This window comes from Sander vitreus, chromosome 2 (assembly GCF_031162955.1).
Source record: "Sander vitreus isolate 19-12246 chromosome 2, sanVit1, whole genome shotgun sequence".
NCBI classification, from domain to species: domain Eukaryota; kingdom Metazoa; phylum Chordata; class Actinopteri; order Perciformes; family Percidae; genus Sander; species Sander vitreus.
In genome coordinates this window covers 14,560,657-14,585,830 of record NC_135856.1, presented here as the reverse complement: position 1 = coordinate 14,585,830, position 25,174 = coordinate 14,560,657, and the positions used below count along the sequence as shown (strand labels likewise).

General features: G+C 38.3%; 2 protein-coding genes across 3 annotated transcripts in view; one reads left to right on the top strand and one right to left on the bottom strand.

Moving 5' to 3' along the window:
- Positions 1-6,316: 6,316 nt before the first annotated feature.
- On the top strand, positions 6,317-16,495 carry LOC144529588 (voltage-dependent calcium channel gamma-1 subunit-like). Its single transcript, XM_078268741.1, has 4 exons — positions 6,317-6,554; positions 12,897-12,971; positions 15,927-16,073; positions 16,263-16,495. The coding sequence occupies exons 1-4, from the start codon at positions 6,317-6,319 to the stop codon at positions 16,493-16,495; spliced, it is 693 nt and encodes a 230-aa protein (XP_078124867.1).
- Positions 16,496-23,378: 6,883 nt separating this feature from the next.
- Positions 23,379-25,174, bottom strand: part of helz (helicase with zinc finger) — a 59,891-nt gene continuing 58,095 nt past the window's right edge. For both annotated transcript variants that reach the window (XM_078279296.1, XM_078279304.1), the window contains exons 32-33: positions 24,550-24,841; positions 23,379-24,380 (exon numbers count right to left, since the gene is read on the bottom strand). In XM_078279296.1, coding sequence (XP_078135422.1) covers positions 23,995-24,380; positions 24,550-24,841 — 678 coding nt within the window. In that variant the 3' untranslated portion in view covers positions 23,379-23,994. The remainder of the gene's footprint in view (positions 24,381-24,549; positions 24,842-25,174) is intronic.

The following is a 25,174-nucleotide window of genomic DNA, read 5'->3' as shown; positions in this document are numbered from 1 at the left end:
TCCCCATTCCAGCCCTGAATTAGAGTGATTCTTCTTCACCCCTCTCCTCTGTCTATCACCCAGGCTGTTAAGCCCTATAAATGTGAATGCCATGGACCCCCACTGGTATTTTCATCCACAAGAAAACCGTGTCCCCACTCTCTGCTGTCGTGCATCATTGAAAATGATCCTCCGGTCATTGAGATGAAAATGGCAGTGTACCCTCTCCATGCAGGAGTTAACATCGGTACCTCACTGTGCAGGATGGATAAAATAACGCTTTGGGGTCTCAACTTAGGTTCTGCCTTTGTAACTTGATTTGCTGGCATGACAAATGGTTCGGCAGCGGTTCGCACTTCAGCTATCTTTATACTAAACCTGATGCACCCAATGCCATAACAAAGCATTTACAGCCAGCAATGGTTTTCTTAAAAAGCAATTTATCAGCTATAACTTTAGTAATTAAATGCTACTCAAAGATATTTTTGGATGTTGTTATAGATCATACATGTCCATTTGTAACGCTTGAAAGGGATGACGAAGGCTCATTGTTGAACAATATAATTACAAATATAATTGGAGGTGTAAATGTTACAACGATTTGTATACAATTTGTGAAAACATTGCCATGGGCTGACACTTTGTTCATCTTTACAAAAAAAAAAACCATTTTTCTTCTAAAACCACATATGATGTCTAGAATAATGTCTGACAATAATGTTAAAATGTTCAACAGTGGTGAGAGCAACACCATAATCTACACCATGTTGATGCTTGAAGAGCGATCTCATTTATTACCAGCCGCATCAGCGATGCTTGTATCGTTTTCACTTTGTGACACTGTGTGTGTGTGTGTGTGTGTGTGTGTGTGTGTGTGTGTGTGTGTGTGTCATAATGGCAAAATTTGCTCTTTCAGACACCTACTGAAATGAGACTACCACAGAGTTGGTTTTGAATACTTTTCCAGGTGTTTATATGTCTGTCTGTCAGCAAACATTACGAGTGTGTGTTTGAGATCAAAATGAAGGCCAAGTTTAAATATGGGTATGGTCCAAGCAAGGGCGCCGGAAGTAGGCCCACACACACACACACACACACACAAATACAAACACACTTTACGTGTCCCTGTAGTGGTGTCAGGCTGGTGTGATCCCATAATGGTCTGTAGTTTTTTATGATGAAATCATTTCATCAGCAGTACATGTTAGTTTAATATTTTCTCCTGAGAGATTCCGTTTCCACAGACACTCTCTCACCTCCCAAGTTCGTTTTGAAAATTTAAAGTGTCTAAGATTCCTCCCAGCAGGGGCCTTGGTTCCTCGCTCCCTGTTGATATATCAGTGCCATGCTGTCGATCCAGTAACCACAGGCATCCATTAGCATGACATCTGTCACTGGGCTAAGACTGGATTAAGCCAGCAGCAGTTGGAGCTTAACCCTTTTCATCTGCTATGACACATGAAAAACAACAGACTTTCATGGTGTTTTGTAATATATCCAATTAGTTTTGCAATGTCTGCACAAATGCAACTTATCTGATAGCAAGCAAACATCACTCACTGTAAACCTGTGAACAAACCCTTTAAACACACATTACAGGAGAAGGGAATAAAAACGTTGTTTTATCCTTATTACATTGCAACACATAACCAACAAAAATAAACTGTGGATGATATTAAGGCAACTAGATGAATAACATAAAATAATTTAAAATTATAAATTTGTAAATACAGAAGAGAATTTGGGCCCTCTGACACCATTTCTTTTAGTTCAAGTCAGAATAACTGGTGAAATGTGTCTTTTTAGTTTAAGTCATAATTGGGAGATTGGTGCAGAGACTTTTATGTTGCATTCTTTTTAAAGTCATTTTATTCATAATAGTGGGTTTTTTTATAAACTTCTTGCACAAAACCCTCAATATTCTATGGTCTGCTTGGAACATTTGCATTGTCTGTTTCAGTTGAAGACTTATTTTTAATGATATAATAACATATAGGGCCTATCAATAATATATTATATATTGTACTACCGAGCCTGTAAATACAAAGTGTCTTTAATTACTTCCATGAGAGGTTTGTAATGTATAATTGTGCTGATAAATTACTCTGAAATAAAAGAGTGGAAATTGAACATCTCTTTGATTATTTTAAGGCATGAAGTTTGCTCATTATAATTTATGATGTCTGTGATTACTTTTTGACATGATCCACTGAAAAAAAAAAAAGTATACTTTAAAAAAATGTATGAGCACATTAATTAACATTTACTCTTTGTCTTATCTGTATAATAACTAGTCAAGGAAGTTAAATGTATTTGTATGGCCCAATATCACACACAACAACTCAATGGATTTTACAGATCTACAACAGCCATGGTTCTTAAGCCAGCATTAAGTCTCTACGAAGAAAAGGAAAAACCTCACTCAAAACTCGGAGAACATGATATGAAAAAATAGAAGAAAAATGGAAGGCTGGAGGTGCAGCAGACAGTGATGTCAAGTAGAAGATGAAATGGTTTAAACAGGATTCATGTGAAGAATGGCCTTTAATCACAGCCCAATTGGCAATTTTGGCATGGTGGCTACACTTGGTATTATAGGATCATGTGACACACACTGGCACATGCACAATCATCAATCGAGCAAACGGTCCAATAAAATTTGTCATATCATTAGATAATTTTATGCCATTCATGTGTTCTGGAGCCAACGGGAAGTCAGCAAGCTTGGCCAGAGGAAATCTCTAACGTTAATGTACTTAAATCATACCATAAATGCCACAAATAGTATTTTTTTGTGATCTAATTTTTATTTTATTTTAAAGAAACAGTACGTACAGGTATATACACACTTCAAAAATAGAGCATAAAATATATATTCACATACATACCTATACATATGCATATACACAAAAAACGTATGATTAACAACTAAGATAAAATAAAAAGTAAACAATATCCAAATATGTTAAAACCCAAGCTCGAAAAGAGAGCGAATGTGGAGGTTTCCAACGTGTGGCAACTAGTTTTTTTGCAGCCGTAAGTCCAGCTAGCAATGCTCTTCTCTTATCCAGTGTCAAACCCAGCCTTAACAAATCATTCAAAATAAGTGTAGCAGGCGAGCAGGGCAATCTCACAAATAGTATTTTTTTAGTCTCTGTCGATGAGTCTTTGAGTCCATTGAGTCCTTATAATGTCATGATAATGTGGATGGTTGCCAATCCAATGAGCTCCAGTGTCAGTGTTCATATTGAGATACCACATGTCAGACCATAATTCATTTCATTCATTTTCATCAGGTGGATGTAACTGATAGCTTGTCAGCGACTACACCATGAAATAACAAATTCCATTCAATTACACATACTTGATACACATATTTGGGTTTGTATGCAGTATTCAGAAATGAGATCCCATTGTGTACAAGTCTAAAGCTAGACTGCACCTGGCTACATCAACACCTTTTAACTTTGTAAAGAAAAAAAACCCTCTTTTGGGTCAACTAAGAACAAAGATGACCGCACAGTGATTTAAAACACACATTAACTTTCTCAGAAATCAAAGTCAAACTTTAATCAAACTTTTGTATGTAGTTGTCAAATCATCAGCATTAAAGGAAGATATGAGCATGTTTTCATAATTTTGGTCATAATTTCAGTAGCTTATGATGGTATTTTACTTATTAGCTTAATTGCTCACTGTGTAGCTCAAATCAGCTCAAGGCAACTTTCAATGGACTCCACAAGGCCATCACAAACATGAGCAAATAAACAGGTTTTTAACATTTACACATTAATCCAATTACCTGTTATTATCTCAACTACCTATTTGGAACTGAAAACAAAAGTGGAAAAATTGCTGAAATTATTACCCAAATGTCCATTACATTTGGAGTGCTGCTGCCTGGTTGGATTGATTGATGATAATGGACAGTTTGGGTTCACACACTTTCCTTTCCTGATAAACTGGACTGAACTGCAGTGTAATCTATCGTAAAGCTGCCCAAGTGGGGTACTCATAGTGTTATATATCAGTGGGTAAAATGGTGAGTTAAAAAACATCTTTTCCCATAGTGGCCTAAGCTACAAAAATAGGACATAGGTTGTTGTTTAAAACAGTATAGCTAACAGAAATATGAATTACAGTGTACATGTCTGTTTCATTGATGTTTTGATTGAGGATCTGTGGAGAGGAACTACTACAATACTTTCTGGGACACAAGTGGGTGAGTATCATTGGCGGTGATGACTGACAGATCCCTCAGCAGGAGCATACACTCATTCATATGTTAGCTTGTCATGGGTGTGTAAGTTTGCAGTGATTTTGTCAAGTTCTACTTTGTTGCCGTCACAACTTATTCACTTTCACTGGCGCCTGTGCTCACGCCGAGGGGAAGTGGGTCACAATTCTTTAAAAAAAAAAAAAACTTTAAATAGGCCAGAGTTTAAAAAAGATAAACAGGGACACACCACTGTGATTAACTGTAAGGGAGTTATCAAAGGGACTATCACACCTTTTGGGTTATAATCCAAAGTATGTTTTCTGTATTTTTCCCACCATTTATTTGACAGCCCTATTTCATGATAAATATTTGCCTTTAAACAAATACTATCTTCTTCTTTTACAATAACAGCATGTTGAAGTATTAATCAAGGACAAATCCAAGCACTTTCAATCCGTGAAAGTAAAACTTTTAGTGATCTCCTTCCAGTTGTTTGGGAAATAGACCAACACATTTACAATGTAATAGTTTAGATTTTATAAATGAACACTTTGGTAAGCATCAGGCACTCCCTGATGGTAAGAGTGTCAGAATCAAAGTGCAAGGGCTTGTTTCTCAACTCACGATTTTGCACCACTTTCTAACAGCAGACATTTTGACTTGTATTGTAGGAAAAGCACAGGTGTTACCAATAACACTAACGATGGCTCTGGCTCTTCAAGTGTTCCAGTAAGAGTGCCAGTGAGCAAGCATGCCCGATCCTGAAATCAAAGCAGTTTAAAGGAATTCAGCCATCAATCATTTCATTCTTTACACCAGTACTTTTCCTACTGTGGTGAGTTGAAATGTCTGCTGTAAAAAAAACAACTTCTGACGTTATTCTCGGTTCTATAAAATACAGCAGAATGGAGGAGGGTCAAGCATTTTCTGGGCAATTTGCTGAAGCAGAAGTATACAAGGGGCGGGCATTGGAGCTTACAGAAGAGTTATAAATATGAATGTCTCTCTAATTTTTTTAATAGCATAGGTTCCTGGGCAATATATAAAGTATCCTCACATTATATCTGACTTGTGTTATCATTACCAATTCTTCCGAGCAGTGAAATAACAGTAAAACAGCATTGCACTCAACACTGTACCTGTCTGTTCATCCTATAGATATAGCCTCATTTGCAGAAAACAAATATGGAAACCAATGTTGTTTTTGAGATTGGTATTGTACTATAGGACCTTTAGTGACTTCTTCACTCATAATCCCTCGTACAATGACATTAACAGGAAAAACTGCAAAAAAAGATTATCAACAGAAGGACATCAGTTAAGAATGCATGCCATTACTTTACCTTCATCTTTTACAACCACTTCTGACTGTGGAGATGGCACACTGAGCATCTCGATAAAGAAACAGTTCTTTGTAAACACATCCACATTATCCTTATAAATAGTTTACAGAGACAAATCCACACCAAGGCGGTGTTGTAGTGAGGCCGAGAGTGAAAACGCAGCCACTGTAGATGGATGGAAACTAGATGTAGGGAAAACTATTCTCACAATGCTTAAGAATCCATTTTGAAAGTTGCACATATAGAAACTGTTTATGTGAGGCCACTTATTATGGCACGTTAAACATCTCCACCCACTGACACTGTAACCGGATAAGCAGACAACCTGACAACTTGACTCACCAGTCACATTTATAGCATCTCCCCAGCAAAATACCTACCAACACATGCAGCATTCTCCACACCCATTGCCCACCAGACAGTTGGTTTGGTCATCAACTTTCTTGATCTACCTCAACAGCTGTAAGTCTAAACTTGCATCCCCTCAGTTGTATAGCAACTCATAGTGAGTAGGGAAAAGGGGACTTTAAACTTGGACAGAGCAGTCTGGCCCCTTTCCCTTCGAACCAGAGGCACAGATTTGCGACAGGGAGAGATACACTTAGGCGGGGAGAGAAAAGGAGAAGAGACTTTGTGGGAAGCTTGCTGCAGTCACTGAGAAAAGAAGACCCTGGGACAGAGACCCTGTGTGTTCACATTGCAGAACATCCAATTTTATCAATATATTTTTTTTCATATCAGGGGAAGAATATCTGAAATCTCACTACCTGGAAACATGCACAGGCGCACAAAGATAAAGATTGCCATCTTCGTGTTGCTGGTGGGTATGGCTTGCATGTTCACAGCGGTGGTAACGGACTACTGGGCAGTGCTAAGCCCAAGGGTGGACAAAGTCAATCAGACTTGCGAGGCGGCCCACTTCGGCCTGTGGAGGCTGTGCAAGAAGTATATTTACATCAGCTCGGAAAACTTTGATCAGGGGCATGTCTGCGGACCCATCAGCCTGCCTGGAGGTAAGAGAAAATCTAAGCAAAACCGTTCTCTAACTGGCAGATAAAATGACATTAGGCTACTACTGAATATTGTTTGTCTGTGACTGTGAGGTTCCTCTATGCAATCCGGCCCACAGCTCTGAGGTAGGAAGCTTCTAAGAATATAGGTCCTGATGCAGGATATGACATTTTAAAAATCCTTAAACTTCCTCGTGAAACGGAAGAAAGATCCTATTCTGAGTGATATGCATTTAACCTTCCATAATGTAATAAACTTTTTTTGACACTGAAAATAGTTGTCATAGTTGATTTTTCGTCTGAAACATAGGAAATAATTCAAATTTTTCCATTGTCAGTGGTGTTGAAATGCCTCGGTCTAACACATTAGTTTGTGAGTGTAGGCCATGTTTAGATATCTTGTGTTGGTTTGCTAGTCTGCCACTGATCCTCATTCTGATGCTCCCCACTGCCCCTCCTTTGAATAAGCCAGAGGGTAAAGGGTGAAAACAACATCCAGCCAGATCAGGCCCCATGACAAGGCCTTGATAGGAAGCTATCAGTTAACTGTTAACACTTAACCACACCGTAGATATTTGACATCAATCAGAGATGGCCATGAGAAATGGAGTCCCAAGAGGCTGCAGGCTTAACCTAACTCCAAACACCACAACAGCCGATTTTACTGGTTTACTGATTGGTGTCTCCTAGAGTTATTTATTGGTAAAAACCAGCCAGCATATACAATTGATGTTCCATATACTGTACCGGACATAATACAGACACTCTATGGGACATCCTAAGGAAATTCACTTTAAATAAGTCCACAATCAGTGATGGGAAGTAACTTAGAACATACTTAAATACAATTTTGAGGTACTTTAATCCTGGATTAAAGTTATTAGGGAACTATGGAACATATAAAAATATGTTCCATAGTTCCCTAATAACTTCTGAGTAAAAAAACTGAAATGTCGTGGCTGGGTTAGGTTAGTTGGTAGAGCAGACACACACATATAGAGGTTTACTCCTCGACGCAGCGGCCGCGGGTTCAACTCCGACCTGTGGTCCTTTGCTGCATGTCATTCACTCTCTCTCTCCCCTTTCATGTCTTCATCTGTCCTGTGGAAATAAAGACCTAAAATGCCCCAAAAAAATAATCTTTCAAAAAACCCTGAAATGTCAGTAATTTCATTTTTGATTACAAAGCGACAACATTTTCAATTCCAATTCATTATTAGTGTAAACGTTCAGCTGAAAGAAAACATGTAAAATGTGTTTTTCTGTGTAGCTGTAAATTACAGGCAGCATAAAATTAAACTAATATGAAGAATTATATACACATATATTGATTTAAGTTTAAGATTTGGTTTAAGTGACTCAGAGTCAGTTTCTCCAGTCATTAAGACTTCGGTCCTAACTCTTCTAAATCAACAACAGTGTCAAAATACTGTCTCTATTTTCTTTATAATTAGTCCCAAATCACATGCTGCTGACAGTTATAGTACTTTGGAATACAATCATTTTATGCAGTAGGTTGTGGAATTAATACTTACCTTGCTACAAATGTCTCAAAATAAACTTTATATGATAACAGATGCTCTTACAGCTGCTTAAATAAAACACAGACTGTGATTGAATATAATGGATGTAAACAGTGTTGAGCAGTTGCTGTCTAGCAGTCACTCATGTCTCAATGGCTTGTATGAGTCACTCGTCTGTAGAACCGCACTGGCAATTTGTCTGTTACCTGAGAAACCATTATACAGCTGTTGATTGTTCTATGACCCTGCATGTCGCTTTATGTAAATTAGCCTTCTCAACTTCACACCAAATTTGTACAACTCACAAAGCAGAGAGGAACCGGTGGTGGATGTTAGACTTTTGGGAATCCCGAAAACTGTCTGCACTGCAGGGCCATTCCAGGAGCAGATGAAATGTCTGAGGGTGGTTCACTGGTGCAGACATGGCAGGCATGTGCTGAATATACTAAATCAGCTTGGCCCATCCAGGCATGCGGGGAATTCATCAGATTGTAAAGCTAAGTGACAAATGTTTCTAGAATTTTTATCTGCACTTACACTTACATACAGACTGACCGTGATGATCTATAACTATTTGGAAAGTGAGTTTGTAATATATTAATATTTATTTTAGGCTATATTATATGCAAAGAGCCAGAACTTCTTCACTAGCCACTCTTCATAACAAAAGGCAAGTGGCTTTCATGTCTTCAACAATACATATGATTTCTGATGGCGTCTTGGTAGCCTTTATTCAAGTAAGTAAATCCATCAGTCTCCAAGGGTTTCTCCCGGCCCAATTGCTGTATTTGGACAGGAATATTATTGTTTATCATTGCCACACGTCTTCATAGAGGTGTCAACCTATGATCGAAAGCTGGTCTTAAACAGTATGAGGAGGTCCCTCTCGCTGTGAGACACTCATCTGGAAAATATGGTGAAACAATCTCAGAAAAACTTTCATGCATATTACTCAGACTTACATTACATGTCCTTTCAGCTCAAAGAAAGAAAGTTTACCTGAGAGCTATTTTAATTTTGGTTCTATACTCTGTGTTGTCCTGCTTTCTTTTCATATTGGAATCTATTTTTATACTTTCTGAGCTGCTGTGAACCTTAAATAAGCAACATTAGCTATGTTACAATACTCCTCTTAGCCACAGCATACAAAAACGGGTGATTACTTTAATGTATTCACCATGGTTACAGGAACAGAAAGGGTGTGATTTATTTAATAATATTGTGCAAACTGCTCAGCAAGCAGTTGTTGTGGTTCTAAATATATGCCACGTAAATACTCAGCTGTTCTTGGGTGGTAGCCGCGAGGGTCAAGTGTTAACGCCAAGTGTAGTGGTGCTCTGAGTGACGGGGCCGTCTGGAAGAGTCAGGCATAGCTCTGAGGCCTACTGTCCCACCAAACTGTTCCCACGAGACTGTCCTGCAGCTTCACGTCTCCGTGCAGCCCACACAGTCACTCAAATTGCTTTACACTCCCTGGTGATGGGACACATAGTCCAAAAAAAGTGGTACCACTTTTGCCTTTATAGGCACTCAGAATACCTTCCAACCCAGGGACAGGCATCTTATGGGAATGGGGAATGGCTGGTGATGTCTTTAACACTTATATAGACATGTGTACACATGCTTCTTTGGGTTTATAGCTGAATCAAAGCTCAAAATATCTTACATGGAGTGTGCTCAAACTTACAGAGACTGACAGGTATCAGAAGTAAAATGTAGAGTTAATGTAAACATAATTTCTTTGAATGAATACATTGTGCGCATGATTTATCAAAAATGTTTTAAACCTGCCAAGTTTTGTAGCAAAATACATACATTTTAGTGCCATGTACAACATAATTGGAGTTGTCTTCACTTGTGTTAGCTGATAGACCTAAGAATGAGGAAGGTTACGACACCCAAAAAGACAAACAAGCAGACAAGACAAAAACCTAGTCTCAGAGTTCTGGGCCAATCTTAGCTCCCACCATAGACAAAACAATTAGACAGTGCCCACCAAAGCTATAAAAAGTGTGATCTGTGATGTGCAGAAATGCTGCTAATCCGATGTCCTCTCCTGATCTTTGGAACGACGATGGATGGCTTTATTATGAACAAGATAGGCTTTAGAGAGCTTGACAGCAGAGCCTAGCAGGGCGAGGACCAGCAACAAGTGGTGCAGCAGTGCGTGTGAGTGTGTTTGCCTGTGGCAGCATGCTTCTACAAATGAATACAGATTAGTATGTGGCCACCAGCTTGTCTCTCAATTTTTTTCGTTGAAGCTTGCACTCTAAAAATGGCACAAAAAAGGCTAACTAGGCACACAACACACATCCAGTCACATGTGGGAATAAAGCTGCTTGTTACAGATAATGATCCCAATGCATCCACTCCAAGGCTTAATACAGGATGAGTGGCTCCACTTAAACATAGGGCTACATAACAAACCACACATGTATTTAGTGAATGTAGAGCCACTTGGCCTGCTGGTAATTCTTAGACTTTTTAATATTGGATGTAAAAGTAAATCTTTTCTTAGCCCCAGATGAGACCATGTTTCCTCCCATTGAAAGAGTTGTCTGGTGTTACAGAGAAGTGGTAAAGTAGAGTTTAGCGGTTTTCTTACAAACATGAATATTCACAGTTTTGGGAAATGAGTGAAGTTCAAAGATATTTTTCAGCAAACCCTTTGTATACAAGGTTTGTCTTAGAAGCACAACTATTTGACGAGCCTCTATCACACCCTCATATGTGCCTTTTACAGTGAAAACAGTGAAGCTTGTTGCTTAGTAACAACCACTGTTTTTTTTAATGACCAGTTCCTGTCCTCATTCATAAAAACATATTCTTTAGTGTTGGCCCAGAGCATTACAAGCTTATAATGTCAAAGGAGGTTTTTTGTAAACATTGCAATGTTGACTTGGCTTGGAAAAATATGATTCATAGATATTGTTTGCGCCTATTATATCATTTTATATTACTCTGTGCTATTTCCTGGTAGAGCCATCCCTTTTAGCTTATTTACAAGGTTTCAAGGGTACACTGGAAAATGATCTACCATTTGAGTATGGCTCATCAAGCTCTCGCAGTTATACGATACCATGCAGTACTGCATATTTTCACATGAAAGCATTTCACTGATGTCCCATGGTAAGACTGTATGTAAAAGGGGATTAGGAACATGCATGTGAGTGGAGACCTCATAGCATAACCGAGATTATCGATGTGCACTTGACATTGATTGAGATTAAGTGACAGAATGATCAAGTGTTACATCTAAAAACTTCCGCACTCTCTTTGCACATATGATCATCCAAAGCCATCTGTTTTTTTGTATTGCCATTGTCTTCTGCTTTCATGTAGTGATGCCTCAGATGTTAAGTGTGAGCCACCCTGTGTGCACTTGATCAACTGTTTTTAACGATGTATACATGTTTAAACCCTTGAAGTAGTATGAGGTATGATATAAGTCAAATGTTATCAAGATCTGACTGGAAACCAAACCTGTTTTGTCTTTTATACACTTGGCATAGCATCACGTGATCATCACCTGTGAGGATCACTCAAAGCGGCCTGGCTTTGTGCAAATCTCCAAGGTTCAACACCTCGTCTGCTCGAAAAAAAACAATATTATTGTGATGTCGGTTGTAATTTTTACTTTGACAGTCAAACCACACAAAGCAAAACAGGATCATCACGCAGCCACTGATACCAAGTGATAATAATATCCATGGCTATGTCAATCTGTGAGATGCTTTTGGAAAAACAATGAGAAAGATCTTAGACAGTATGAAATGTTCAAAGTATCATATCCATGTGATACATATGGTGCAAAAGTATTTGGGGCAAAGCTTGATAACTGGAATTTATCCATTTATCTATGTTTATTAATGACTGTATAGTAAGTGTAGTGGTTCAGCAAAGGAAGAATACATGGCCCTAAACGACATGAGTTTACAACAAAAGCAAACAAAAGCTGTTCATGACATGGCAACTTTGATAACGATTTGGTTTATTTGCCAGCAGCTCAAATTTGGTTGAACTTAGGCAACTTGATTTAAATTAAAGACAGATTTTGGTCAACACAGTAAGTGAATCAAAGAATGAGCACACAGCAGAAATCTTTCACACAACAGACTGGTCATCAGAGTTGAAAGCAGTTAAAGGCTTCCATTACAGTGCCATTTTAATTAACTAATTAACTATTGTAGTCATTTCTCCACTACATGACCCTTTTTTAAGGTCCCCTCGCTTTTTATGAATAAAGCATGTATTTGCATATGAGGACATTTAATTAATGTGATGAAATGTCACGACAAGGCCATTGAATCAAATCCACTGATGTTTTAATTATTGAAACTTAATATAATTTCAGACCAAATGACTGTGTGAATGTGAAAAGCTCATGGTGATGGAACCCACAGAGAATTATCTATTAATTAAAGAGCGTCATAGTATTTTTTTTCAGCTCATTGTTTTGGTTTTACAGCTAACAGAAACATTACTGTTTTGATTCAGTCTCACTGTTTTCACCAACAACATCTGCAGTGAGTAGCTGTTTTCAGCAAAAAAGCTCTAAAAACCTACATCTACCTGCCCAACACCAACTGCATACAGACACAGTTAGTGACTAGCTAGTCAATGGAGTGAAGCATTTAGCAGCTGAAGAGCCAGATATTTCCCTCAAGAGTTGGTGGAGACCAAAACAGAGCTTAAATAGAGTGAATAATATAGGCACTTTACATGGTGATGTCAATGTTGTGTTGTGTTTGTCCAAGTGGCCAAAATTTTGATTGATGTAGGTGTAACTTTGAACTAAATCATATGTTCTTTTTTTTCACAGAGGAAAACTGCACTTACTTCAGACACTTCACTCCAGGGCAGGATGCTGAGATATTTGAACATAAAACACAAAAAGGTAGGTTTCTGTTAGTGGTTCCCCAAAGGTTGTTACTTTCATTCCATCATGTCTAAATATGAAAAAATGAGAGATTGCTTTGTGAATTCATTTGTTTTGTTGAAATATGTTCCTTAGCACATCCCAGTCTGTGGGAAGTTGAACAAAAAGCTGGCAGCATCACATATTCTCAACTGATCTTACCTTCTGCTGCTGCTGCTGCAGCTGCTCTCTGTGGATTCAGATTTTCATTCATGTTTCACTTCTGATCATCGGTCTCACAGCAGGTGCAATGGAACAGCTGTCAATGACAAAACTCTTCATAGGACATGAAGGAGTCCTGGGTGAAAGGCAATTGGATTTTCCTTTACCTATTCCCAACTCTTTGTCCATCTGGCTAAATGTGCTTACTCAGGTCATTACTGGCAAAGCTTTATGTCCCACACCTTCTCTTTCTGCAAAAAAGAGCCCATATATGCAATGCACTGGCACTGCATTGCATGTGATATATCTATACTTTAATAGTGTGCCACAGACTTTTTTGTCAGAAATTATATTGGCAGGTGTTGATGCAGGAGGATACTAATGCTTTTTTGAAAATGTAACAGCTTTTTGTTGAAGTTTGTTTCCGTAATGATGGTCGCCGGCTGGGGTCAAATTTAACTCACTAAGTCACAGAATTCACAGTGTGTACTAACACAAGGCAGACAGTGTTTCGCACATGGTGCCTCAAGAACGGTGCAAGACATTAACTGTACATACAGTACAGTCAATATTTCAGAACTGTGTGTGTGTATGTTTGTTCTAGTCCCTATTCCCTCCATCTTCCATTCCTTCCATCCTCTCTCCAGTGACCCTGTTACAGCTGTGACCGTCCTGAGCTCCCAGCCATCGCATGTTGTATGACAGCCCTCCCATTTAATGTGCGTTAGGGGGCTGAGCACATGTGGAGTACTGTCACACTCAATTATTAGGGTGTAAATGCGAATAGTCTTGTACACCCCCCCACACCATAAAGTCAGAGATGCTAATGCAAGAATACATAGGTACTCCTCCCCCATCCTCACACACACACACACACACACACACACACACACACACACACACACACACACACACACACACACACACACACATGCAGCATCCCAGCGCTGATGGCCAGCCCTTGAGAGACACACTGCAAGTTTGCAGGAATGATTGCAGCACTGACCTAAGTTCCATGTCGTGTTATTCACTCTTGACTGAGCCATTTGGCTATACCATAATGGTGCATAAGGTTGAATGAGCACAGTAGATGTATGTCACCACAGGCCATCCATTCATACAAGGCTCTTACATGTGTCTGCCATAGGTTCGAGTTCACAAGTAGAAAATAAATGAACTATAATGAAAATCTGACAGTGAGAATAGTCAAGGATGCTGTAGGAATGGATCTGGGCGTTTGGAGGTTCTTCATATCTTTTATAAACAAAAGTAAAACTATGCAAATATCTACATAAACTGTATTATGTGGGCTTGACTGAAAATGAAGTACAGTGCCCATGTTCATGGTAATTAAGGGACATATCACCCAGTGCAACAGTGTGTGTGGTTTTAGACAACAATGGAGTTCTAATGCACAGAGGAATAAAATATATCAGGCTTTGGCTGCGCGGGAAAGACTTGTTAGTATAATCAATTTATTGTTTGTTTTGATCTTTTTATGGGATTTGTTGACTATAACAAAAAATATAGAACATCACCAGGCTTATTATAAAAGCAATAATCTTTATATTCAAATTACAAATATACTATATAAATGTAATTTGTTTACTGATACAGGGCGTCTGTGTAACAGGAACAGCACCTGGCTTGTTTTTCCGATCAGAGAGTCGGATAGGATGTGAGGCCTTTGATCTGCCGCCCGTTCGCCTGTGAACCATGCCCAGGGGAGAGGCACTCCTTTGGGGGGAGAGAGCCTTCATCTTCTGCTAGCAGGGGAGGTTGGGCCGCACCCTGAACACTCTGTGTTCACTGAGATACTGCACGTCTGTGGAGCTCATTGGCTAGCTCAGTCTAAAACACCAAAGTTTCTCAACACCAAGAGCAAAGTAGACGTAGAAAGATACCATTGTTTCAGTCATTCTTTCTGGGCGTACTCCATTGGACCGCCGAAGGTCCAATGGAGAGAACATAACTCTTTTGAGTAATGTTTTCTACAAACTACAGTGCTAAGCTGTTTAGGAAATAACTGAGCATTTAAAAAATAGTAAACTACATTTGAACCCTTTTTTCAAGATGTATGTCTTCAACAGAAACCAAACAGCTTGGGGTGCACCAGACAAGGTAGAAAATTCTCAGAAGACAACCTAATGCATTCTTGTCTGGTCTTCGTAATGGGATTTGTTGACAATAAGAAAAACATAGAATAAGGCCATCCTAATCTTCTAAGCCTAAACTGATACTAATGACCATTAGAAAATTGTTTTACAAAACCAGCTAATCTCTAAAGGATCCAGGATAACATACTGGATCAAATTATAAAACAAATTGGGGTGTGACAAAATAATATCAAAAAGGTTTCAAAGAGGCCTCAGCCTTGAAAAAAATGTGTGGGAATTTTGGCTTCAAACAATTAAACAACAAATTAGTTTTCGTCACCAACTTCTTAACTACGACTTTTCAATCATTCATACTGCTCATTAAAGCAGTGTCCTACTATTGTTTGTAGAAAATGTGATGTGTCTCATGTGCTGCCCAATCACTACTTGACATCTTTGTATTTATGAATCAAAGAAATACATTAAATGGTGGATTCAGCCCCTAGGCTTTGGCCTAATTAAAGCATTCCAAAACGGATTGGTTTGTGGCTTTACTGATAAATATTTTTTTTTTTATTTCACTCCAATATATACAATATACATGTGAACAATGTGAAATTACGTGTCAATTTGTTGTCACTGGATTGTACAGGACTCTTGGTCTCTTTCTTTCCAGAGTACAACATCTCGGCTGCAGCCATTTCCATCTTCAGTCTAGCCTTCATCATCCTGGGGTCTCTGTGTTTGATGGGATCTTGTACCGGTAAAGGCAAAGGAAGAGACTACCTCCTCAAACCTGCTGGCATGTTTTTCGCATTTGCAGGTGAGTTCAGTTAACCAACACAGTTTAGATTTCCCTGCAGTGTTTACAGTTTGGAATGCAAAAACCTGACTTTGCCTTCATGATTATGCATCCTGTTAGACCATGGCAATCTGCACATTACTACAGGTGTTACTACAGTACAAGCTGTACTACCAAACTCATGTTTACACATCTCTCTCTCCTACCCAGGTCTCTGTGCCTTCATCTCACTGGAGGTGATGCGTCAATCAGTCAAACGCATGATCGACAGCGAGGATACAATCTGGATTGAACACTACTACGCCTGGTCCTTCGCTTGTGCCTGCGCCGGCTTTGTCCTCCTCTTTCTCACTGGCATCACACTCCTGATCCTGTCCATGCCCCAGATGCCCAGGAATCCATGGGAGACTTGCATGGACGCCGAGCCGGAGCAAGTCGAGTGATAGCTAGACAGACAGATGAATACAGGATATGAGAAGAGTGACTGTGTCTTTTGTTTTGAGTACAGATGTTAGATGTCATTTCAAGAACAAGAGCTGGCCATAAAAGGATAACGTCATGATGACAGAAACTGGTTTGGGGGTTGATGGACTGTAGCGATGATGGGAGATTTACCTCCCTGCAATTATACAACTTGAATATGGGGCTTCTGTCGGAGTTTTGAATGTTTGCGTTATCCTGAATGCCTATCCAGAGTGTAAATATAGCAGCCCTCTGCTACACCTCCATAGGTATGTTGGAGATCATAGCTCAAATCTGACCTGAGGCCTAAAAACCACCACAGCCTACTTCTCAGAAACTTGGTCCAAATACCATTTGCAATTATTTGTTAGCACTTTTAGCATGCTTCCATTTTTCTCTACAGCTCTAATCATTTACTGCCGGCGTATTTAAAAAGAAATGCAAAAAATGATTAATCACATGCCACTATTATGTGACATGGTCTAGTTTGGTCTCCCAAATGTCATCATTATGCACAACTTAGTTAAAAAGACATTAAGATTTGAGATGAATTTACATTTTGAGAATATAGTGCATACAGTTATGGCCTGACATCTACAGTAGATGACTTTATGTGATTTTATGTACTCCATTATGTATGATATCTTGTACATATCTAATTTTCATCCATTGATTTTTGTATGGCATCGCTCAAGGAATCACTTACTTACTTACTTCTCTTACTTAATTGATATTTCTTAATTTCAATTAAGTAAGAGAAGTCCAGACATATGTATTCAAATGTTAAGTTTTATATTTCTAAGATGTATTAAGAGCCTTTAAAGATGAAGAATCTCCCAGTAAAATAAGAACGTCATAAATAAATGATTTTGAGCAAAGCAGTAGCACAGAGCGGGTTTGTGTGTGTGTGTGTGTGTGTGTGTGTGTGTGTGTGTGTGTGTGTGTGTGTGTGTGTGTGTGTGTGTGGCACGCTGAATGCTAAACACCCACACAGTCTGCAGCAATGATCGTGTTGGAAAAGGTTCAGCTCTAGCAGGTGCACATACAAGGCCTTTTACTTTTCGTTTACAGCTTCCAAACCAAACTGATACAATAATAGTCTCTGTTCATTTTTATGCGTCATCATGACCCATTGAAACGTGGCAAATTGGTATTTGCATCAGAGGATGTTACAGCATTTCCCTGTTTGGAAGCAATGTACAGAGATCACAAAAAATCCCAACCTTTGACTCACGTGCAGACAGTGTCAGCTTAGCTGTCATTATCTCAAGTGAAAATAATAACACAATGTTTTGTTTTGTTTTCAGATTGGACATTAGCCAGCCGAACCATGCAGACAAAAAACTGTCTACAGTATGAATGACAGCACTGGTTGGTCAGTTATAGCCTTAAAAAACAAAGAGAGAAAATGTGGGCTGGTGCTGCAAGTCCAAGTTGCTGCTTTGTTCCAGTTGAGTTTGAGAAGCCTTCACACCATATGCTCTACTATACCATACCATACCATACTATACCATACTATACCATACCATACCATACCATACTATACCATACTATACTATACCATACCATAGCATACTATACCATACCATACCATACTATACTATACTATACCATACTATGCCATACCATACCATACCATACTATACCATACCATACTATACCATACTATACTATACCATACCATACTATACCATACTATACTATACCATACCATAGCATACTATACCATACCATACCATACTATACCATACTATACTATAATATACTATACTATACCAAACTATACCATACTATACTATACTATACCATACTATATTATACCATACTATACTATACTATACCATACCATACCATACCATACCATACCATACTATACTATACTATACCAAACTATACCATACTATACTATACTATACTATACCATACTATACCATACTATACTATACTATACCATACTATACTATACTATACCATACTATACTATACCATACTGTACTATACTGTACTACACCTTTTCCAAGGTAGAGCACAACATAAACTGTGCAACACCACAACAAAGAAAGTATGAAAAAGAACAAGAAGGGTGTAGAGTTATTCAGGTGGGATAGAACAAGATTAATTTGCATATCAAAATTGTACAATACAAAATTATCGGTAGTTGTAGTTTACCTACTTACAAATTGCTGTGGAATGTAATGCTAAGCATGACTTTTTTTTGACAGGTCCCTGTATGATCTATGAAGTTGTGTTGTACTGTATCTGTGGGAATTCTGAGACAATCTGAAAGTCTCTCATCCAGACATTAGTTTTAACTTTGCTTGGCATCAGCTGCTGTATGAAACAGCTGCTGTCCCGGGCATATAGAGGTGAGCAGTTTAGAAAATAATGTATGTAACTTTTTTTTGCAAAACCTGCAGCTGTTGTAAGATTGTTTAGGGCAAACATTGATTTAGTTTATTTCTAATTATTTTTATTTTGACTGTCACTTTTCTGATATGTTTGACTAAAAAACAAGTGAAAGAAAAAAAAAAATCTAACCGGAATACTAATAGTAGTGACAATTGCTGAAATAGATTTCTATATTCTTAATTATGTTTTTGACTTTTTCATTTAATATGGCATCCAAAGTAAACAAGTTTTTAGTTATGTGTGCGTGTGTGTGTGTGTGTGTGTGTGTGTGTGTGTGTTTATGTGCTATATCTTTGTAACCACAATTAAATCTTGATAAGCTTTGGTAAACTTACATTTGAGATCCCTTTGTGTTTTGTTTGTTTCCTTTGCTTTCACGTACCAAAGAAAAAGGCATGACCATTTTTTAGGTAGATGGTGGAAAGCTTTTGGGGTTGAATCAAGCGTGGCTATCCACAGAGGATCCCTATAACTGTTTCTACACTGCATTTGTCAGTGCCTTAGTGTAAGTATTTGGTTTAATTGAGGTATGTTTTATGAGGTCTTTCTAACTGCAAGTGCTGAGGAGCCCAGAGCCTTCCGGACTTTCAACTGGGGGGTCCTTAGAGTTACTGCAGGGGGGCCCCATGTTAATGTTTAATCATTTTCAAAAAAGTTAAAAAGTTCATATGTCTGATAATATACATAAACATGAGTCCAACATATTATTAGCAAAGCTAAATCGGCCTTTGTGATTTTTTTAAATTGACACAACACTGATGAAGTAAAGCTTAAGGATTCACTGTGCTACATGTATGTTTAACATTAAAACATGTAAATATATGAATGTCTAATGATTTTAATATATTATATGCACCACAAAAAAAAAGGTATCTGTAAAGGATTTAGGCCACCCTATACGTTATTGTAGGCCCAGTTTAATATGCAACCCAATTTCATATGTAGTGGGGGGTCCCTGCTCTGTCTATTTCAGCTAAGGGGTCCTTGGCCTAAAAAACATTGAAGACCACTGCTCTAGGTAACTAGTTACCACTTAAACTACAGCGAAACCCCTGATAATTCCTGTACACAGTGACATGCTGATATATTCAATGTAGGCACAAAGGCTTCTCTATGGTACGGCTGTGTAATGCAGAGGATGATACAAAAAGACAGAACTCGAGCAGTTTCAATAAAAACACTTTAATAGAGAAACAAATAAAAAAGAAAAAAAACTTTGAAACACAGTCTAAAACCTTTATTATAACCACCACCAATTAAAATGAAGAAGAGTAAAACAGATCTATTCATTATTTTGTACCCACGAGGGAGGAACCAATGGGACTGGGAGGCTGGGAGAACAGGTGTGCCATTGATCCACTGCAGCGAGGGAAGAACAGAGGAGAGCAAACAGATAACAGGAAGAGATGTGGCGTTTATAGAAGGCTGAACACAGTGCTCTCTACTGGCTGGGCAAAAGGTTGCTCCCTTTCCATGTGCCACACACACAAGCTGGTTTTGGTCTGGTTCTGGTCTTAAAAGGCAACACAGATTCTTTAAAATTCATGATGATTCATGGTGCAATATTGGGTGGTGCAAACATTTCAAATCCAACTTCATTACAAGACTTAAGACCCTTAGTTTCATAGCAAAGATCCTGTCAAACTCATTTTAGAAAAACAAAAAAAACAAAATTGAAAATGAAGCCTTAAAAACAAATCGGCAATGATGAAAGGTTGTAAATAAAATCCCTTTAAAATGTCTTTGGCTCAATCTCTTCTGCTTCAAAAATAAATAAAAGTGAAGAAGCGGTGAAATATTAGTATTGCACAACTTCAGAGATTAGCCAACAACTGCTTGGGGGAAAAAATGATTCCCCAAACAAACATGTCCAAAGCTTCGTAACTACGACACACACCAGGGAGCAACCTCAGCTTTAGCCCTGCTAAGTAACTGCAGACAAAAAAAGAACTTACTTGACCATTACATATTTGATTGACATGTTAGTAAAATATCATAATAGTTTTGTTGATAATGTCACAAGTTATTGTACACATCAAATAATATACCAAAATTTGACTCTGTAGATTGAACAAAAGCTTTTTTTCTTTTTTTTTAATCCACAAACTCATAAAAACAGGGATAAAACCAGCCAAGTCATCTCAACATGCATGAAAAGAAAACAGTCTTCACTGTAGAAAAAAAGAAAGAAATCCATGTTGATTGTATAGCAGTGAGAAAACAGAACAGGACAAATCCAGCAACATATACTTAAAAATATGTATTGTACAGTGAAATAAGTCGTCTTATAACAGCTGCAACAGAAATTCTCCTCTTTGTCAAATCAGCCAGACACCTTCTTGAAAAAAGAAAAGAAAAAAAGAATCTAAAAAGTTACAACAAGATGTCGCAACTGGGTTGTTGTAGTTGTCCATTTCTATAATTATTATTTTGTGAATTTGCATAATTAAAAAGGGCATACCTCTTCTTTGAACATCTTCTACAAAATTGAGGCGATCCCAAAGTTTGTGTTTGTAAATACCTAGAAAATGCATATTTACAAGTATGTGTTCTCCGCCAAGTCAAAAAATCTGGACCTTTGAATTACAATGTCAAAACTTAAAAACGTACAAATAAAACCATGAAGCTCTCCGCTGACTGTTAAAAACACATCTAAGTTATAAGCCGTGGGGTACTAGCTTTTTGAGGAAGTGACATTTGAAGAGATTTAACAGTGACTAACTGCCATATAAAAGCCATGAAACAGCAGGATACTTTTATTACAATTTTATCAATTGTCAAATGGGGCAGTGGTGTTTCAACAATTAAAATGAATTACATATAACAGGACCGAGCACTGGATGACTGTTTCCAGTATTGCTTTCATCATAAAAAGGCCTTGGCAGATAATAATATCGGCATCTTTTTTTTTTTATTTTTATTTGTTTTATATTTCACCTGCAGGGGGGCTTCAGATCACCGGGGCTTCAGTATGTTAGCAGTGAAATTCATGGGCATGTAAGCTGTGTGGCCTCCGTGTGTGTCAACAAATAACAAGCAACTCACTGACTGGAATTCAAACATGAATGTTCCTGTGTTATGTTCATTATGCGTTTTAGGTTGTGAGAGAAGAAAGTAACGTGGATGTCACAAATGTAAAGCACAGTACCAGAGCTTTTTCAATTAAATTAAAAGGGAATGAGATTAATCTACCGCTTTAATATTGATATATCCATAAAATCAGACTGAAAGTGTATAATGTAGTTCTCCGAATGACCAGGAACAACGTACACGACATTAACGACTCACTTATTATGCAGTCTAACAAAAAAAAAAAGACAGTAACAGGCATACGTCTTTGAACAGCTTACTGTATAGTAACCGCGTTACTCTTTTGGTTAAATCTCAAGAGTGTTGAAAGAGATTTATTTATTTTTTTTTTGGGGGGGGGGGGGACTCTTTGTTTTGAATGCCCTGAAATTAGAAAAACAAAAATTAAGGATGCTTTAGACTTTCAATTTTACGGTCAATGATCAATGATTTTGGTTGAAATGGGAGCAAATACTAGCTTATGGGTGAGATACGTGATTGTTTATTATAAGGTTCATAATACTCTGATAATTTTACAGAGAAAATGGCAAATGGTCTTCCTTCACTATGAAAAAGCATCTAGAAACTATGACTGAAAAACATCTGTGAGACCAACAGTATGTTAACAGCATAGACAGCATCAACAATCTGAATAATACAGTATGCTGTCGACCAAGATCCAGGCCATTTCCAATCAAATAAAAGGCCACAACAGTGTGTTACTGATTTGTATTTTCTAATTTCAGGGTAAACGCTATGAATCTAGTTTCAATATACTTCAGATTTAACCAAAAATGCTGACTGGCAGTGTTGATCACATCCTCAGTGTCAACTTACCTATCATGACACACCAGTCTGACCTCACTACTCTTTCTTCACTTTCACAAACCTTAATACTGCAACCTTTTCCAACAACCCTCAATGTCAATTAGTGACAAAAAAAAATAAAAAACACATTTCATATCCCCAGCAGTTATTGAAACAATTTCCGTGGTGAAGATTATTGTTGACACAAACAAAAGAAATAATAAAATGACTGAGCATCGGCCACAAGCGAAGCAGTTTGGGATTATCTTATCATAGAAAGCGATGTCTGATGTTCTCTGATCCTTAAAACAAAGGGGGAATGACATGGCAGTTGCTATTTTGACATTTTCACACTGCGTCTATGGTTGCTGATGAGACAATGGTAAAAAGTGAAATACGCAATTAATATTTGTATTGTTATTTTTCAGTAAATAATCCCATATACTACTAAATCACTGAAGATAATTCCCAGCTATTCCCAGGATGTCTACGAATTAAGGATCAGAAGCCAACAAACGGAAAATAATTCATAATGCAAATGCTAGCATGATACAGGAATTTAAGGACATGTCTGTGGCATACAATTCAGTCTTTTATTTTCTTTATATTTACAGATTAGAGGAAAATGTATCTACTTCTATACACTGTTCCATGTAGTTTCTGTGTCAGTTGACCACTTAGCTTTTGTTCGTTACCACAATTACAGTAGTATGAAAACCAAGACGTAACGTCCACTCAAAACTGAGGAATAGAAAATGATAAAAACTTCAACATACTTATTTAGTAACCAACAAAACCAACTTCAATAAGGAAAAATATGCAGGTAGCTAAGTGGTCAACCAAATCTCGCCTTTTTTATTTTTTTTTTTTTTTTTTAGCATTACGTACATATACAAGTGTAGATAATATAAGTATATATTCATATATACATAATGAGTATGTATATATACCAGTAATGCGTTCATTATATATACTTATTTTCTTCACAGATATGTGAAACAGGAGAAAAGATGACCGTTACAAATAAAAAGTTAAACTGAAACAAAATGCAGAAAACAAACCTACTAATAGAAACAATTTGTAAATGCACTTTGCACTATATTTTTTTTTTGTGTGTTTTTAAAAACAGTTTTGCCTTTTTTTTTTGTTTAGTTTTATATTTCATCACTTACTTATTATGTGGGAGGGGTGACACTCATTTAAAGTAGGAATAATACCCATTGCTACCATTTGAACTTCCTATACTCAGCTCTTGTAGGAGGGAGAGAGGGTCGCTGTTCTTTTTGACCTGTTCGGGGCGAACAGCTCGGGGTTTGGGTGGAGCGCGGAGGGCACTGGCATAGGACATGGTGGGTGGTTTGCTTAAATTGGGAGCCCCCTGGCTGGCCTCTGTGGGAGCCTGCGGCGGTGGCGGCGGTGGAGGCGGCTGCTGCTGCTGCTGCTGCTGCTGCTTGTTATTGGGCATGAGAGGAGGAAACTGTCCAAGGTGCTGGAGGGAGTTGAGGGCGTGAGGGTGCATCTGCTGTGCTGCTGTGGCCTCGGCTTTCACCTGCTCCTCCGTCTGACGAAGGGCCTTGGAAGCTGCAGGACCCAGAAAGAAGACATGATTAAAAGATAGAAAAAGATGCCCCAAAAAGATTGTTGCGATAAATTAGATGCATATAAATATAGTTCTCAAAAGTAACTAAACAACTCTGTGTAAAAGAACATAATGCCACATTATAATAACAGCATATTTGGAGATACTTACCCAGAAGGTCCCGGTGCTGAGCGAGTGTGCCGGCTCCGTTACATGGAATGTTCTGGAACGAGCCGGGACCCCCACCATTACTGGGCCAGAGGTCATGTGAGGGGTAACCATATGGGGCATGTGGGTGCTGATGATGCTGTATGTGCGGGTGAGGGTGGTCCTGGGGGTCTGATGTACAGGGCTGGGACTGCTGGGAAAGGGCATTGTGGGCGTTGGCTGGAGACGATTCATCTGGGTAGGTAGACGAGATGCGGCGCTGATAGAGAGGCCGGCCTGGACCTCTGGGTTCATACTGCACAGACAATAAAGATGGATAAAATAAAGAAAAGAGTGAAAACGATATACTAAGTCACACAGAACCGTTGGGATCTTGCAGTACATAAACAAGGAGCACAACAGCATCATCTTTTCACAGCACTTACTGATTCAGGGATGGAGGCATAAATAAAAGCAAAATCACAACTCCTGCGCAAGTATTTGTCAAATAACATTCTACTTTCTGCACCATTGCTGTGCATAGAGCACCTCATTGTTTTGCAAACTACAGGCATACAGAGGTTTGTTCTTTCAAGCAGAAAGCCAATGTAAAAAGATGTTTGATTAATATAAATACAGTTACTACAGC

What these genes read in the sequence shown, in the direction of transcription:
- LOC144529588 (XM_078268741.1), top strand. Translation starts at nt 6,317, where the DNA reads ATGCACAGGCGCACAAAGATAAAGATTGCCATCTTCGTGTTGCTGGTG. An exon ending in TGAACATAAAACACAAAAAG is followed by an intron (nt 12,972 to 15,926) that starts GTAGGTTTCTGT and finishes CTTTCTTTCCAG; the next exon opens with AGTACAACATCTCGGCTGCA. An exon ending in CATGTTTTTCGCATTTGCAG is followed by an intron (nt 16,074 to 16,262) that starts GTGAGTTCAGTT and finishes TCTCCTACCCAG; the next exon opens with GTCTCTGTGCCTTCATCTCA.